This window comes from Vollenhovia emeryi, unplaced genomic scaffold, assembly GCF_000949405.1.
Source record: "Vollenhovia emeryi isolate VEMERY1.0 unplaced genomic scaffold, V.emery_V1.0 DF939215.1, whole genome shotgun sequence".
Classification (NCBI taxonomy): domain Eukaryota; kingdom Metazoa; phylum Arthropoda; class Insecta; order Hymenoptera; family Formicidae; genus Vollenhovia; species Vollenhovia emeryi.
In genome coordinates, this window is record NW_011967151.1 from 4,092 (window position 1) to 20,519 (window position 16,428).

A 16,428-nucleotide genomic window follows, 5' to 3' on the forward strand; every position below is an offset into this window, starting at 1 on the left:
CTCTCTCTCTCTCTCTCTCTCTCTCTCTCTCTCTCTCTCTCTCTCTCTCTCTCTCTCTCTCTCTCTCTCTCTCTCTCTCTCTCTTCGCGTCTCTGTCGGTCCAACTATTCGAATCTCATCGGGTGACAAGCTTAGTTTCGTCGGGCAGAAATACTGTCGTTCACAAGAGCATGCGACGAAGACGGAAAATGTCTCTCGGAGGAAGAAACTATACACGATGGAATAGTTGGGTTTTCACGGTGGATGTACAACGGAACAATCTTCGTGTAAATTTTGAGAAACACGCTGTCTAAAGCATTAGAAAATTTAAGTGTTTCGTTTAATATTCAATGGCAAACCGCGTAAATTCGTTCAACGTGCAACAAACGATATTTTACACGCACCAAGTTCTTGCATCCACAAAGTTCAAACTATTTATACATGTAACTGTGGACGAAAAATTTTCATCGGATAAGCCAATTAATCAGCGTTTCCGATGGTTGACTGTTTCGATTAAATTATGAATACATCCGATAAAATGCAGTCACCGATGAAACTTGATTGAATAACCGATCACATTTTTTATCGAATGTACAATTTAATCGGATATATCCGTTTGTTATTATGTAATTGGATTATCCGATTGTATTTAATCGGACGTTTTTCTCAGTGCGTGAATTGCTTTTATAAATGAACTGAAATTGATAGTTTCAAGAGACAGAACAAAAGGTTCTGTTAAATAATTAGGCTCTAATTAATTTCTATTAACATTTCACGAACTTCTCACGAGCATTTAGCATCTTAATTATTATCTGGCAATACTATCTTGTACCGTTAAGCTTCTCGCGAGTCAAGAAATTCTCGCGTCCGTTTTCATTCAACATTCACTCGGCGGAAAGTCGTCCAAGTTAGCTGAAAACAGTGGATTGGCCAGGTTTCATCTCGAGTGCCTGCAGGAATACCGATGCGACGCGACGCGACGCCGATGCGACGCGGTGTGATGGGATGCGACGCGATGCGATGCGACGCGACGCGACGCGATGCGATGCGATACGAGCGACGAAATGGACCGGTCTGTACGCGCGCAACACCCCGGGAACGTATACAGAACGTGCACCTACCCGCGCGGTCGCATAAATTCGACCGTGTCTCACCGACATCCATACGAAATTCACACCTTGCGCCGCTCGTCCGATCTGTTTTGTCAGCGGAAGAGATTCTGCGTACCCGCACGGAATAAACGCTCGCTGTCTCGCTTCCACTCGCTAAACCACCCCCGTTTGTCCTTTCTCGTTTCTCTCCCGCCCTCTCCCCCCTGCCTCTCGCTCACTCCTTCTCTCTCCTCTCTCTCTCTCGTTCTCGTCCCGGCCTGCGGTTGGGTCCGCGTAATTATAACTTCGGTAGAATCTACGACAACACCACGTCGAACGTATTCTCGTTCTCGCGCTATTCACCCCTTTCGAAGGTGTGCCCACGCCGGTCTAATTATTTCGTTTTCCATCGAGCCTCGAACGACGGGGGAGAGCCAGGCAGAGAAGAGGACACGGAAAAGTGGCGGCAAGGATGTGGTTGGAGGACCCCGAGGGCGCTTTCTCGGGCTATTTTAATGGCGCTTCCGAACCTCTTCCAACCGCGACGCGAACAGCTTCGAGTTGTCCACCCTTTGTTTCCACCTCTTTTGACCGTCCTTACCTAGGATCACTCGCTTGCGCTAACCGATATTAAATTTCAGACATTTCGATCTCGCAAGATCGGGACTTTTGCGGAATTCCTTTCCCTTCGCTAATCGTGCAATACAACTCACGCAATTGAGAATTTACATAGATAAAAATTCTCTCGAGTATAATCTTTCAACATACAAAATTATGCAAAATTACTAGGCATCTAAGATACCTTATATATTTTGATCTCTCGATTTTCTCTTTCTCCTGGCTTTCAACATTCCTCTACCTAGAATACTGCATCTAAATACTCTATCAAAAATACTCTGTCTACTCTTAGTTTCCGATTACACAATCGCACCATTGTTCGAGAGAGCTATGTGAGAAACTGCGATTTCCCGATGAGATTCGAATGGCTGCGGCTGCAAACGAAGAGATAGAGGCGGAAATAGAGAAAAGGCAAAGAACCGTGGCTGCACCGAGTCGTTTAACCCCTCCGTGTCCGTTCATTTAAGTAGCTAACTCATCCAAATCGCCCGGCGCTTTATGTGCGCTCGCGGGCTTCACGCAAAGGGAATCCGTGAGCGCTGAAATTGCAGCCGGAATAATCCGTGAATTATTTAGGATCTCGAATATACGATCGAATACGCGATATCGGGGGGAGGGGGGGGGCGGTGGAGTGCATTTCAACGTCGAAAACCGCACAGTTCAAACATTAATTATCATTTCGATTCGTCAAATATCCCAGTTAATATTTAGAAAAAAAATATATATAAAAGATGTAACGTTAATTTTATCTATTTAATTAGTTGGCCGCTAAAATACTCTTAAAATATCTGCACCGTGCTGGAAGCGGTAGGACTTACGGTACTCATTGCAATTGCAGGTCGACCTGGCACGGATTACCCAGTGCTGGGCAAGGTGCCTTACACGAATTTCTACTGCGACGACCAGTCCTTCCCCGGCTTCTTCGCCGACGTAGAGACGAGATGCCAGGCGTGGCATTATTGCGACATAGACGGCCGACAAGCAACGTTTCTCTGTCCGAACGGCACGCAATTCAGCCAGGCGGTCTTCGTCTGCGACTGGTGGTTCAACGTGAGGTGCGAGCTCAGCCCGAAGCTCTACGCCATCAACAGTCGACTTTACGGTACGCCCACCGAGAGCCCGACCAGACCTCACCGACTGATCACGAAGGAACTTCTGGAGAATATCTTCGTGCGTAGGAAATGAAGGGGGCGGGCGGACGGCACGCGATACTCATCTCGAAACGAAGAGGAGGCGGGAGAGAGAAAGAGTGGAAACGCGATCACTGTCGTCTCCGAAGGAAAGCACTTTCCTCGCGACACAGGAGTCGCGAGGAGCGTTGCGAGATTGCCGGCTGCTTCGAAAAATATCTCGCGTCTCTCCGGATACGTGCGGAAAATTATTATTTCCCCCCTTTAAGGAACTCGTGACTCGGATTTTCGTACCTTTCCCCGAACGCGGAAGCAATCGCAGTCACTTAACTATTCCATCAGAATCGATCGAGAGCGGCTGGCCGTGGGATTCATGCCCGGGCCCTATCACGACTGCGGAACTTTCAAAGGAAACGAGGAGACGGTCTCGAGAGCATCCGACGATAGCCGATCGCGAGGAGAGCACGACGGCGCGATTATCCGTGACAATCGTGGATTCTGCGAAAGGTCGTCGCGAGAGCATCGCGGGAGCCGCCGCCGCCGCCGCTACCGCTGCCGAGGACGACGACGATGACGATAGCGCTCGAGCCGCTGAATCGCGCGATGAGCGTTCTGGGGAGATTACCGGCGGATAAATCTTTGCCCAATGAATATCGAAGCGATCTTCGCCTTCGGCGAAGAACGTCCCCTGCCATTCCGGTGCGGGAGAGAACGAGGGGGAGGGTAGGTTCGTCGTGATGAGCACCGCTGCGTCAATAAAAGAAGGAACCGGAGGTGGAGCGCAGACTTCCGTCTGCGATCGGCCTTCCCTTCTGACGGAAGGAACCGCCCGACGCGGAAAAGCGTCCTGCACCCTCGATGCGATTCTTAATCGTTGATGAGATCCCAGCCCGAGACTACGAGAAAGAGAGAGAGGGAGAGCCGAAGCCGTCGTCTGCCTCCGTCTCCTCTTTCGCTCGACGCGGACACCTTTCTCTCCTTCTGTCGCGCGTCTCGTCGACGGACAAGAAACCTCACAAGTTGATCGTTACGGTGGAAGTAGGCGGAAGTACGAGAGCCAGCGGTACGTGCCACCGACACATCTGCGGGAAAATCAACCAAGTGCCCCATGATCGATCATCAGACTCGGACGCGACTCCGTTGGACGCCCCGACCGCGCTATGATATCTATTTGGCGGATGTCACGATTTCCTTTATATTTTCGGACGACGACACTTTGTACTTGTTAAGTTGTATTTGTCGGCCTATAAACAGGCGGTAATATCAGTGGAGTCTCCACTCCGCTTTAATCGTCAACCTGGCGGACTCCGTCGTCGGGAAGCGCGAGTCTTAAACACTGACGTAATAGACGACGCCTACATGAATAGTCCAGTATCGCCAAAATATTGTTAACGCATGAAAAACGATTGCAAACGCGTAAAAGACTAGCTGAGTACTGTTAGCTCGTTAATGTTACTCTACAAGCCGTTGGACGAAACGGTGGTGTAAACTGTGACCGTGCGAGGAGAGAACGATTGCGTTTCCACGTCTTTTCTTCTCCTCGCGCATTAAAAACTGATATTACAATTTATATTATTGTTTCGGTCAACGGCTCGAACTTAAGAATGCAATAAAATACTACTAATACGTACATATTAAGAGGAGTATAAGGAAACGATCATTCACTCCGAATAATTACGGAAGAGCGGTCGAGTTTTCGCGACGATGCGCATCGCTGCTCGCTTTGCGCCGAGCCGAAGGAAGAGATCGATGCGCGTGGACGGCATTGACGAGCGCACAAGTCGATGCTTCCCGAAATCAATAGCCGATAATACGATTGTGCACGCCCGTCGATCGCGATGCCCGAGTAAAGTACACGCGAACACGCATACATGACAACGGCAGGCTTGCCGGCAATTAGTAATGGCGCGTCGCGCGAGATGCGCGGCATTTTGTTGCGTGGAAAAGAGCGCCGATAAGCGACAAATTCTCGGTAAACGAGCGCGACGCGTGCAATCGATCAGTCTCTGAATCAAGATACGCGGCCCGCGATTTTCGCACCGATTGGAACAAACGGTAGACACCATAGACATAGAAATACTAGACCGAGCGTGTTCTCTTTTAAGCAATGAAGGTTGGGTAGAAAAGGATGGAAAGCGTCAACCTGTTAGAGAGAGAGCAGGGGACGACCCACTTTCTATCCTTTTCTACCTGAGCCTCAGGTCTGGCGTCTCATGCTCGGTCTAGTATTACTATGTCTATGGTAGATACGACACCAGGGGCTCGATTCTTGAATTCGTCCGAAGAAGAAACGTATGCGAATGTTCCGCTCTTACAGAACAGTCGCAAGCTGATTGGCTGATCGCACACCTTTTACCCAATCGACTCTCGACTATTCTGTCGGAGCGGAATTTTCGCAATACGCTTCGCCATCGAACGAATCCAAGAGTCGAGCCCCTGTAAACCACGGTGTAAGGATACAAGGTGGAACGTTGCGCACGTAGCCAATTTTTGGGGCAAATTGTTCATTGCTCCTTCCTGCATTCAACCGCGATGATGAGCAGTTTGAAGGTTGGGGCAAGTTTCTGATTGGTCAATTCGGTAGTTCGGACCACTTCTGATGGGTCGACACTGCGCATCCACCAGATCGCTTCACCTTGTATCTTTACACCATGCTGTAAACCTCCGAGGCTCCCCCCTCGTCTCGAGCGCGCTCGAGCTCGTAGTGTTAATTAGCTATTTGTCAAAACTGTGAGTGAAGCGCACGTTTGCAATCTTGCGTACCTATAACGCCGTTCGTAACGCTTGTAAGCGATTTCTGCGAAGGAATGAACATGTGCCTTTACCCTAACGCGCCTTGTACATAGTAGAAATAAAAGCGTAGACGTGCTAAGCCATTACACGCTGACCGTTGTGTTAATATAGAATAGATAAGCGAGCGTTGGATCGAGAGACGCGGAACAACAGTAAATCCGGCGACGCCGAGATAAAAATTCTAACGAGAGCGGTAATTGGAAATGAAGACGCGCGATTAAGGCAAGTGTCCCGCCGAGCTTACGGATAGTTAGCCTCCTTCGATCCTTTGGCGGTATCCGGCGGGGAATGTAATCTTCGCAAATTGGATGCTGTACAAGAATGCCATTACTGAAATTTTTATTTAATATAAGGGAAGGAGAGAGAGAGAGAGAGAGAGAGAGGGCTTTTACGGGAGGAAGTTACGGTAAATTAGTTGGAAAACTTTTCGGTACGGCACGGTGTATCTTTAATGAGGGACGCCGACCTTTGCTGGCCAATTTGCTAATGAAGAACGGTTAACGGAGACAATCTTCAGTGAAACTAAAGATTACTTTTTAAACGAGTGACGGGATTTAAGCTGAAGAGAGTCACACTTGATTCGATTATACGCCACAGGGAAGAGAATCTCGAGTAATTCCTTCCGTTTGCGGTTTATACATAGCGCGATTAAGCATTCATTCGTTAATTGACAGCGGCGTTTTTAATCGCCTTTTATCGCAATCGCGCATCGAGCGTTCCGACTCGCGTTTAACTCAATTTAAGCATCGCGTCAATCAATCGGTGCCGCGAAAATAAGGAGAAAATTTGCGAAAATTAACCTCGTACAACATTCAGTCTCGATCCATCCCACGGCCTTTCCAGGCTTGAGTTCGTGTGCTATTGACATGTATTTTAAGAGCGAATAAAGAATTGATACATTTTAACACTTGTCTACTGAATCACCTTATTACCGACGTGAAATCTGTCAAAGAAGCAACCTCCTGGAGGTATAAATGGAAGTGAACGAGTGGCTATTACTGGGACAATAACGACGACCGCGTGTGTTGAAATTTAGACACGAATTATGGGGGGGATCGATGACGGAAGAAATGACATCTGCCCGCGCAATGTAACACGATAGATTATCAATGGTCGAACCAATGACCGAGAGGATCCTTCTGCGTAACACGAGAATTAAAAAAAGTCGGGAGCATTGTTGGTGGAATGACGGTGGCCGGTGCGCGGTCACTGCGGTCGCAACTGATTCGACCCTCCACACACCGGTGGACAGTTTTATATAAAATATCAGGTAGCCACGTTGCGTTAAATGAACCGCAAGCTGCATTCCGCAAAATAATTGGTTTTGCCAGCGTATCAGAATTTTTTTCCCCGCAAGTTGAGTTAGTGCGGCGCAATGGTTTGAGGTTTGTCTCCGGTTTCTGTTTTAATTTCATTCCCCCTCGCCCCTGCCTCCTCCGATCGTTATTAAATTCGTTTCGAGTTGCGCGGTCATGTCCACCTACCAGCGATCCTCGCAATTACGCAATCATTATGTCCGCTTGAGCCTCTAACGCAACATTTCTCACGTCGCCGGTGTTACCCCGGATCGATACTTTTCAGCGTTATAGAAAATTTACTTGGCGCAAACGTTGATGGAAAAATTACCGTTCCGCTACGGCGGGAAGCTTTCGGTTCAATCTGTACCGATATCCCGCGCTCGGGTTGTAGGCAATTGGCGGATGCAATAGATTCTTGCGTCTCGTGCAACCCTCATTCGGCAAGGGTACACCGTTGTACGAAATCATCGATTTATTAAAAGAGAATCGACCGTAATGCACGATCGGCCGGTATTGGGAAGCGCTTAGAGCGCTCTTCAAGGAGGGTGGACAATCGCGGATCGGCAAAGCGAGAGAACGGAGCGGGCCAGCTCTCGGAAGGGGTCTAAGAATCCATCAGCGAAACTGGGTAATCAGGTGGAGCCAGCACGAACCACTCTCAGGGATCCAATCTCGCTAGAAGTTTTGCCTCCCTCTCCCGTCCCTCTCCTTGCATTTTTCTTCTCGCCCTCGCATTTCGTGCGAATGCAGCACGTGTGTGTGTGTGTGCAATGTCGTCCGTCGGTCCGTCCATCCGTTTCTCTCATCCTCCCCCGTGATTCGTTCAATTTTGCGGGCGAGTCTGTTCTAACGGCCGTTCGACGTGTCTGGAAACGCGCTACACGCCGATTTGAAATCTTGTCCATGCCGGGGGGGGGGGGGGAACGGCACATCGATAGAGCGATATGACGTGTGTTCAACATCGCAAAAATGATATGCTGTCCGCTGTCACAAGCGCGCGATGCCTCGATAATCGAACAACGGCTAATTGGCAATTGTTTCAACGGACAACGTTGACGATTTTTCGGACGTCGCGAGATCGAGGGGGATCCCTGATACTTTTCCCGACGAGCTACGAGAGAGAGAGACGGATCGGGAATTTGGCGAATTGCCGCTGCCGAGAAACGACGGCCGGGCCGGGCCGGGCCGGGCCGGGTTGGGCCGGACCGGGCGATATTCGCGAAGATGCGCGCCACGACCGTGCCTTTAATTGCAAGATTCTTTTGATGGCACTTTTAAAGCCGAATGCAAATGGACCATAAAACTGAGCGCGTCCAGGTGGCTCTCATTTACGAGTGCGGAAAGTTTTTAGGTCCGAGTCGAGTTAGACTCGAGTCGCGCGGTGGCGAATGAGAGAGGGCCTGTTTTATCGGTCTACGAGTTCGAAAGTAATTCTCTTACTTGACGGTGAAACCGACAGGCCGCGCGATCCGAGACTAATTCCGCAAAGAGGAGACCTTTCCCCGTTCGCTTTGACTTCCTTACCGATTGCTCGCTTCAAAGTCACCGTCACCTCGCGGCGTTGCATTCGACGTCGGTGCAGCGGCTATACTTTTATCTCTCGTCTGTACTATTAAGTGCACACCGTAAGTTTTATTACGGGGACTCGAAATACTCAACGGATAGTAACTTTCCCATATTATACAGGCTTCGCGTAATCGTCCCGTGGACCGATCGCGATTCCTCACAATTGGGGCACTCGTCGCGCGATTCTCGGGTGACCAAGATCAGTAGAAGTAAATTCGCGTGACGTCCGAGAGAGATAGAGAGAGAGTGTTTTAATCTTTCAAAAATTCAATTCGAGACTCCCAGTTGAACGCGAAATTGCAGATGCTGGCAAGGTCCGCGAGACGCATCCGCAAATTCGCGGATATGTATATCCGCGCTTATTTTCGCACCCACGTCAGACGTAGAGACGGACACACGGCCGAATTATTTTCGTCCGCATAAACAAAGCCGCGACTTGAAAGGGGGAGTTTAAATTGTTCGCTAGTTTTACACGCCCGCGGCGCACTCGCTATCGTGCTCTCCCTCTATCTTCGATTCATCCCTCCTCTCTTCATCTAATTCTCGATACGCGCCTCCTCTTCCTCCCCCTTTTGTTTCGCTCTTTCCCTCCCTCGCTCCTTTCCCTCCCCTCGCACCCCTCCCCGGGTGGACTCGTGTTGTTGCTGCTGCTGTTGCCGCTGTCCATCAGGAAAGATCCCGGGATGCGAGCCTGCGCTTGAAGCCCATTGATTAACCGTTGTCTGCCGCATGCTGCGAGCGAGAGAGGAAGCAGAGGAGCTCTCTCACGAGGTCAGAGGAGAGGAGAGGAGAGGAGGGGGGGGGGAGAGAGAGAGAGAGAGAGAGAGAGAGAGAGAGAGAGAGAGAGACGCGCGCGCGCGTTTAACGTGCCCACGAGCAACGTTTATGAAAACTTTGTGCATCCACTGCGCCGCAGCAACGAATAAAATAACGCCCTGGATTATTCTGCCCGTCTCTCACTCTCTCTCTCTTTCTATCGCTCCGTCCATTCCCCTCGCTCGGTCTCGATCGACCGAGCGGAGGGTCCCACGCTTAAATTATCAGCGTTTTCCATTTTGTATCGCCGATTACTTGCCCCGGAGCCCCCTCGTCGGCATCGCCGATAAGCAACGTCAAAGAGTTCTCCGAGCAGGCTACAGTCAAATGCTACGTGTCCACCCCGCGTTATTAATGGAACATTTTCCCTGGCTACTCGTTATTCGATATATTCCTACCGCGAGACACAGTGATCTTGCGCTAAAGCAAAGCCAGGCATATGTGCCTAGGGTTCGCAAATCGCAAGATCGATAAGAAATAAATCGACGCGCGTGGCAACGTCTAAGAATATTTCTAACGACATCCTGCGTAATTCCAAATAAAATTTAACTTGTCGCAGCGCTATTCACACCCATTTTCTAAAGCAGGCTACACACGGAGAGACCGATGTGGTTACCACGTGTCTAATTAGGGTTGGCACAACCCCAATAAATAGTAATATTTGGGACAGCTGTATCTGTGCTTGTGATACCCGCATTGGTATGATAAATAGTGGAGACAGCTATATGCGTTTTGTGTAGCAAACTTATAGCGAATTCGGTTGCTCGTACTAGTGCGCATCTAGAGACCCTGTAATCAGAGACTGGCCATAAGATAGTTCGTCAAATTCCTGCGAGTGAGAGAGAAACATAGGCTATCTCACTCTTTTACGATTCTACGATCGAGTAGAAGAGTGAGATAGCCTATGTTTCTCTCTCACTCGCAGGAATTTGACGAACTCTTTTACGACCAGTCTCTGATTACAGGGTCTCTAGTGCGCACCGAGTGCACACTAGGGCCAGTTTATAGTCAATTTTTATACTTAACTTTGTCTTAAACACACGTTCAAAGAGCGTTTAGCCAAAATACGATCCGCGTGAATGCTGTACAGATCATTTTACTGGCTATGAAAAATTTAAGATGATTTTCAAATGTAAAAATTGACTGTGAACAAGTCTTAGTGTGCACTCATTGCGCACTAGTGCGAGCAATCGAATTCGCTATTAGTGAATGTTGCGACACAAAACAGTGTAGATGCCCCAACTATTTGTACGGCAACATTTTAATTTTAATAAACTTTCAAGTAAGACCCCTAACTAAAACTAAACAACATATGAGAAAACGCCAATGTGTCACATTTTTCTAAATGTAAGATTTACAAGTTGGGCTACCTACATCTTGCCTTGTGACCCACATTGGCATTTTCTCATATGTTGCTTAATTTTAATTTTAGTTATTTTTGCCTCAGCCGGTCTTTCCGTGCAGTTACGATTAATATCTTGTCTCGTGTGTGCAGCGGAACTGGTCCTTCAGGATATGTGTACAATAGAGATGCAAATACACGAATAAGTACTTTCCGATCAAGTGCAGAGAATGACCGCTTTCCCCGGGAAAACAGCATGGATTTTCAGGGGCTCTTCTACAATGATAGAGTATTTCGAATATATACGGTATTTACGCTGGTTGCAGCGACGTTTTCGCTCGTCACAAAGGATTAAACTGACAATTGTTCGATCGTGTACGTTACGCGGAACCTGATGCAACACGATGTTAACACGCCAGACTTACGGGGATAACAAGCAAATGATGCCGCCGTCGATCGATTAACGCATAGATTCGTTCGAGTAAATAAAAACAATTCCCATTGCATTTTTCGATGCAAAAATATTGGAAAACATGTGCGGACAACGAAAATAATATCACTCACCGGCCGAAGACTGGTTTTGGATCGTTACTGTTTCTTACCTGGAACAGAAAGAACAGTGTCATTAGAAGCATTCGAACTAAAAAAAAAATTATTTTTGTATTAGAAAAAAGTGTATCGAGAGAGCATCGTTGTATAATTGTTAAATGGTGTACATAATCCCAGCAGCGCCCGTGCGAAAGATGGAGAGGCCGGATCATTCCGTGGGGGTGAACGAGCGCCGCAAAATAATTATGATAGCGAGCGAACGCGGCGGAGGCACGAAATGCGATAAGAAACACGGAGGAGAAGCGCAATTAAAACGAATTTCGCGAATTCCCGACGAGTATTCCGGGCGCGCGAGTAGAAAACCAACCTTGTGACGGCGGCGGCGGCGGCGAGATGATCGACGTGATTCCGCGCGCAAAAACGGACGGACGTGATACGCAGGGAGGGACGAAAACACAAAACCGCCACCGGCCTTCCCAGAATCGAGCGGGATGAATAAAAAAAAAAGAGCGAAACGCACGAAGGCGCACCCTCCCGACCGATCGACCGACCGGCCGACCGCTCGCTCGCTCGCTCGTGCGTTTTCTCCCCATTTCGTCCGGTTTTTTAATTCGCGCGATATTTCCTGGTCGTTCGCATGTTAATTTTCGACGACCAATGACGCGGCAGGCCCGCGGGGCACAGACGTCGATGATATTTCGCGTGTTTCGAGTGCGGGTCGAGAGCAAAATTCCCGATCGGCTGGACGCACAACCAATCCCACCCCCGCTTCGTCCGCCGCCCCGGCCGCCGCGCCGCAACCCCCCTTTTTCTCGTCGATATCGATACGAGCGAACGTTGTACCTTATCGGCGGCGCGGCGCTGCGTTATCGTATGCAATATGTGCGAAGAAACGCGGAGGGATGGCATTAATGAAGGGTGCGCGATTAATAAAGGATTCATGAAACAATTGCGCAAGGGCTCTTTGATCACGGGGCATTATGGTGTTTTATAGCGTACAAAGTGTTCTCGAAAAGCAAATATTAGCACTGACGCAAATTACGCTTTCCCGCACATATTAGTTATGAAATAAACAATGTTTTCGTGCGCGGGCATAATCGCTGCGTGGCGCAATAGTTTATGCAACCGACGATGACGCGCCAGGTCGAGCCAAATGCAAATTGAATTTTATTCGTTTAATTATTCACGCAGATTCGCATATACTGCTTGTCGTTCCATTAATTAAATAATTAATTAGATATTTATTGAACAGTAATTGCTTACGGAATGAAAGGCACGCAAACTTATTGCCCACTTATTTTTCTACGATCGTTCATTTTCTCTCTCGTTGTATAAATATTGATAGAACTCGATTTCAAAGGAACAATCTGCCAAAAATAAATAACGACTGACATTTCACCGAGGAATGTATTCAAGGCGAGTGAGTAAACTGAATACTTGGCGCTCTCGTTGTTATGCCATTTAATATATTTCTCTCCGCATTATGCAACCGTTGATGTAAGAGGTCATTAACGTGGAATAATGCGCCCGTATTCTTACGAGTGCAGAAAAGGTAATGAGATTATAAGAATTGCGATAACGCGCATTTATTGTGACGTTGATGACAATTGATGCTAAACAGAGTCCAAAGTAAACATTGTCAGAGATTTTTAGAGAAAGTTTCACGTTTAATAAGTTTCTCGTGAAACGACATGAAATCTCGCGGCGACAGGAACAGAACAATATCGCTGACAACCGAAGAACAGAGTCAAATGGCAGTTGGACTAGTGTTGGAGATTTCGATGCCCGAATACAATCGGCAGTGAAGCTTTGGTGCCAGGCATTGGAGTCGCTCGTTTCTTGTAACAACTTACATCAACTGTCCCATTGAAGTTATCGAGATTTCCGGACAACTCGTAAGAAATTTTAAATACACACGACGTCTATTACGAAGAAAGAATCGGGATATCCAACTTAATTGTAAACAAAAGAATTGAAACGTAAATGTCGCGAGTTTTCTACCAAGAATTTATAAGAATTATTGAAAATATTATTCTTCGTAATTTAGGAGAAACTGAAGAATAAAAAATTGTAGAATTATTACAATTTTATACTACTGACTGCGTAACCTCTGTATATTTCTAATTCGCGAATCTATATATGTATTTAATTGTATTTATTATTTTTTCGTTGTACTGAAGTTGGTCCAACAAGGACCGAAACGTACATGGTATATACATGTGCTATTAAAATTAAGTAATTTTATCGGACATTACAACCTTGTTCAGGCTCTGCGCCGCTTCTATTATTCTTTGATTTTATCATACGAGCCATTGTTATTTATAAAAAATTATATTGTAAAAATTGTAAAATACTTTAGCAGGAAACACAAGTATCCCTGATTGAGTCGAAGATATTCGCTTGGATAAAATGTTGCATGGAAAATATATGCATTGTTTTACACGAAGGTTTCACCAAAATTTCATCTCTTTTAATAGTTCTATGTAACAAATAGAGATTTGTGTACAACAATAGCCGGCGCTGTCGTACCCCGGTAGCCGGATACATCGTCAAACAAACATCTATTTCACAGAGTCGTGGTGCTTGAGCGTGTTATAAATAATCCGCGCAGCTAAAAAATCACCATGGTTTATGATTAATCCGGCAGTATTTTTTCTCGCTGATATATTGCACTCCGGCAGCGCACACAATGCGGCTGCACCAAACTGCAACCCCGCGAAATGGCCGCGTATACCCGCGTGCTTGATTATTCACAGTTATTCCAATGGATTTCGGCTTTCGATTTGACTTTCGAAATTCCATTTTTATGCGTCGCTAGCTGTCCGTCGTTCTTGCCCTCTTATGGAAAATTTACGGTAACGTCGAGTGTGTAACATCGGAAAAACAGCTATCGAGAGCTTTTTAGAGATTAACAAATAAAATGAGATAGACGTTTCATTGTGTTCACTTTGATATTATTTCATAAGCGTTCAAATGTGCTTTAGGAGGTTCTTCTGGATTGTCTCGTCTTCTATCAAAATAATGATATTATAATTTACACGAATGCGTAACGTTTTATTAAAAGTGACTAAGAATCCTGAACTCCTTGAATTTATTTTCATTCTTAATGTCGGATATTTTTCAAGTCCTACACGCGAGAACCCGGTCGCGTATATTTCCATAGGACGTGGCGACTCTCGTGATTCGGAGTGTGAGAAAAAATTCTACTCTACATTTGCAATTCAAATAGTTTACGCGGTCGAGGCGACATAGATCGGACGAAGACCAAGGGAAAAAAGCGGACTGCAAGACCTTGGGAAAAGTTGCCTAAATGAAAGAGCCTCTTGTTCGTCACCTGCGTACGATCATCGGATCCTCGCGAGACGGAAAGAGAAAGCCCGTCGAACAAGGTTGGCCGACATACGCCACCGGGTGGCTTTCTTTGTGACATAAAATTTCGACGTGTCCAAATATCCCATAAAGTGTGAGAAGTGACACGAAAGTACAGGACTATTTTATTTTATGCGCGTAAACAAATACGGTGAAAGTAAGTAAAAGTGCGTGACTATACTTTTCCAGAGGTTAAAAAAAGAAAGAGATAAAAAGTCCAATGATTTATATTCAAATTATGAAGATATCAATAGTCGCCTTGTCACCGGCTCGTTGATCTTGATAAGAGCGAGAGTTTCGAATCTTTAGGCGAGCGCGAGAGGCAACAAAATCGGGAAAAGGAACGGAATTGGAGAAGAAAGAGACGGGAGGACACGCGAGCGCGAAGAGAGCAGAGAGAGAGAGAGAGAAACGATAGAGTCGTTCGTTGTCGGTTGGTGTTGCCGCTGCTGCTCCATCGGCTTAATCGCGTTCAAACGCTTGTGAGCACGTCGGGGCCCATTCCTCTCCCCACCGAACATGTGTTTCTCTGATTTCATCCGATGTTACCGCCCCCGCGTCCTCTCGGCGCTGGCTACCGCCCCCGTTTTGTGCGTACACGCTTCGCGGGAACGCATCGGGTGCATCTCGTCCGCGCGCGATATGTCTGTTTGTATCGGATGCGCGCGGCTGCTGCATCAGAGAGAAGAAAGAAAGAGAGACGGAAGGAGAGAGGGAGAGAGCGAGAAGCAGAATCCTGTTCTGGGCCGTTGGATATTTGCTTGCTCACCAAAGGGTATCCGAATACGGAACCCTTTCGTTCGCGTTCTCACACGGCGCCGCTCCGCATCGTTGCGTTTCCCGCCGCAGTCTCTCCTTGCTTTCATCTTATAAACATGAACCCTTTTCTCTTTCTCTCTTTACGAGCGCATGTCGAAACAGAGACCGCCACGAATTCGCCAATGCCAGGGCGATTATTACGCTATCGATGTTGCGTCGCGCCATTACAGGTGCGGTAGCTGCATACTGCCTGCACGGTTATCTAACCGGAAATAAATCCGATGCGGTCCGATGAAACGCAGCGAAACGATATAATAATCGATTCTAAGCGGCGCACTCTGTGCAGCCAGTAAATAAATCTCCGCGCGCGATGAGCGTAGATTTAGCAGCCTCTCTCCATAATTAGATTACGCGGTAAACGAAGATTTCATGGAGCTTAATGACCGAGAGATACGAGAGCGTAATTATTGAAAACGATGCTGATTCACGTTCGCAATGAAGGCGGGAAAGAAATCCCCATATAACAAACGATGTTTCGAGCGTTCAACAAAGTTTCGCAATTGCATTAACCAACTAATTTATACACGAAAACGCACTCGTGATCGGGCGAGATTACGTCTCGTCTACTTGCGAGTTGGAATGATAGCGACACTGCCCGGCGACCAATCGGTTAAGAGAGTATTCGTGTTAAAATCTGCATAACTAAAGTCCCATGCGAATAAACGCTCCCGCGTCCAGAGCAGGCGAGTTTCGAACCCGCATGATCCAAGTACAGGTCCTTGGAGTCTACGGTTGCTCGGGTATTCCCGTAACTTCGGCAAGAAGGGAGATACGAAGGTCTGTGTTGCCTAAGTCGGGGTTGATGCCGCTCTGCGTATTTGTACAGGCGGAAAAAGAGATTCGAGTGGGGGACTCCAGCATAGAATGCGACAAGGGAAAAACAGTTTTTCGCGCGAAAAGAAAGCGCGCAGAAAGAAAGTTGGGTGTACATAGATTCCTAAATGTTTCCAAGTCTCGATTGTCCCGACACACCGAAATACATGAAACCCGAAGTCCTTAGAAAACGTTATACGGTTCACGTAAATGTTTAGGTGCCAGTAAATCTTGGCGTAAACTCT

General features: G+C 47.2%; 1 protein-coding gene across 1 annotated transcript; it reads left to right on the plus strand.

The window, feature by feature from the left end:
• Window positions 1-2,493: 2,493 nt before the first annotated feature.
• LOC105561013 lies at window positions 2,494-6,542 on the plus strand (the record flags this gene model as incomplete). The annotated part of the gene is made up of 1 exon (XM_012010628.1): window positions 2,494-6,542. A coding segment is annotated over one exon (380 nt), but the record flags the coding sequence as incomplete, so codon positions are not given.
• Between the last annotated feature and the right edge of the window lie 9,886 nt (window positions 6,543-16,428).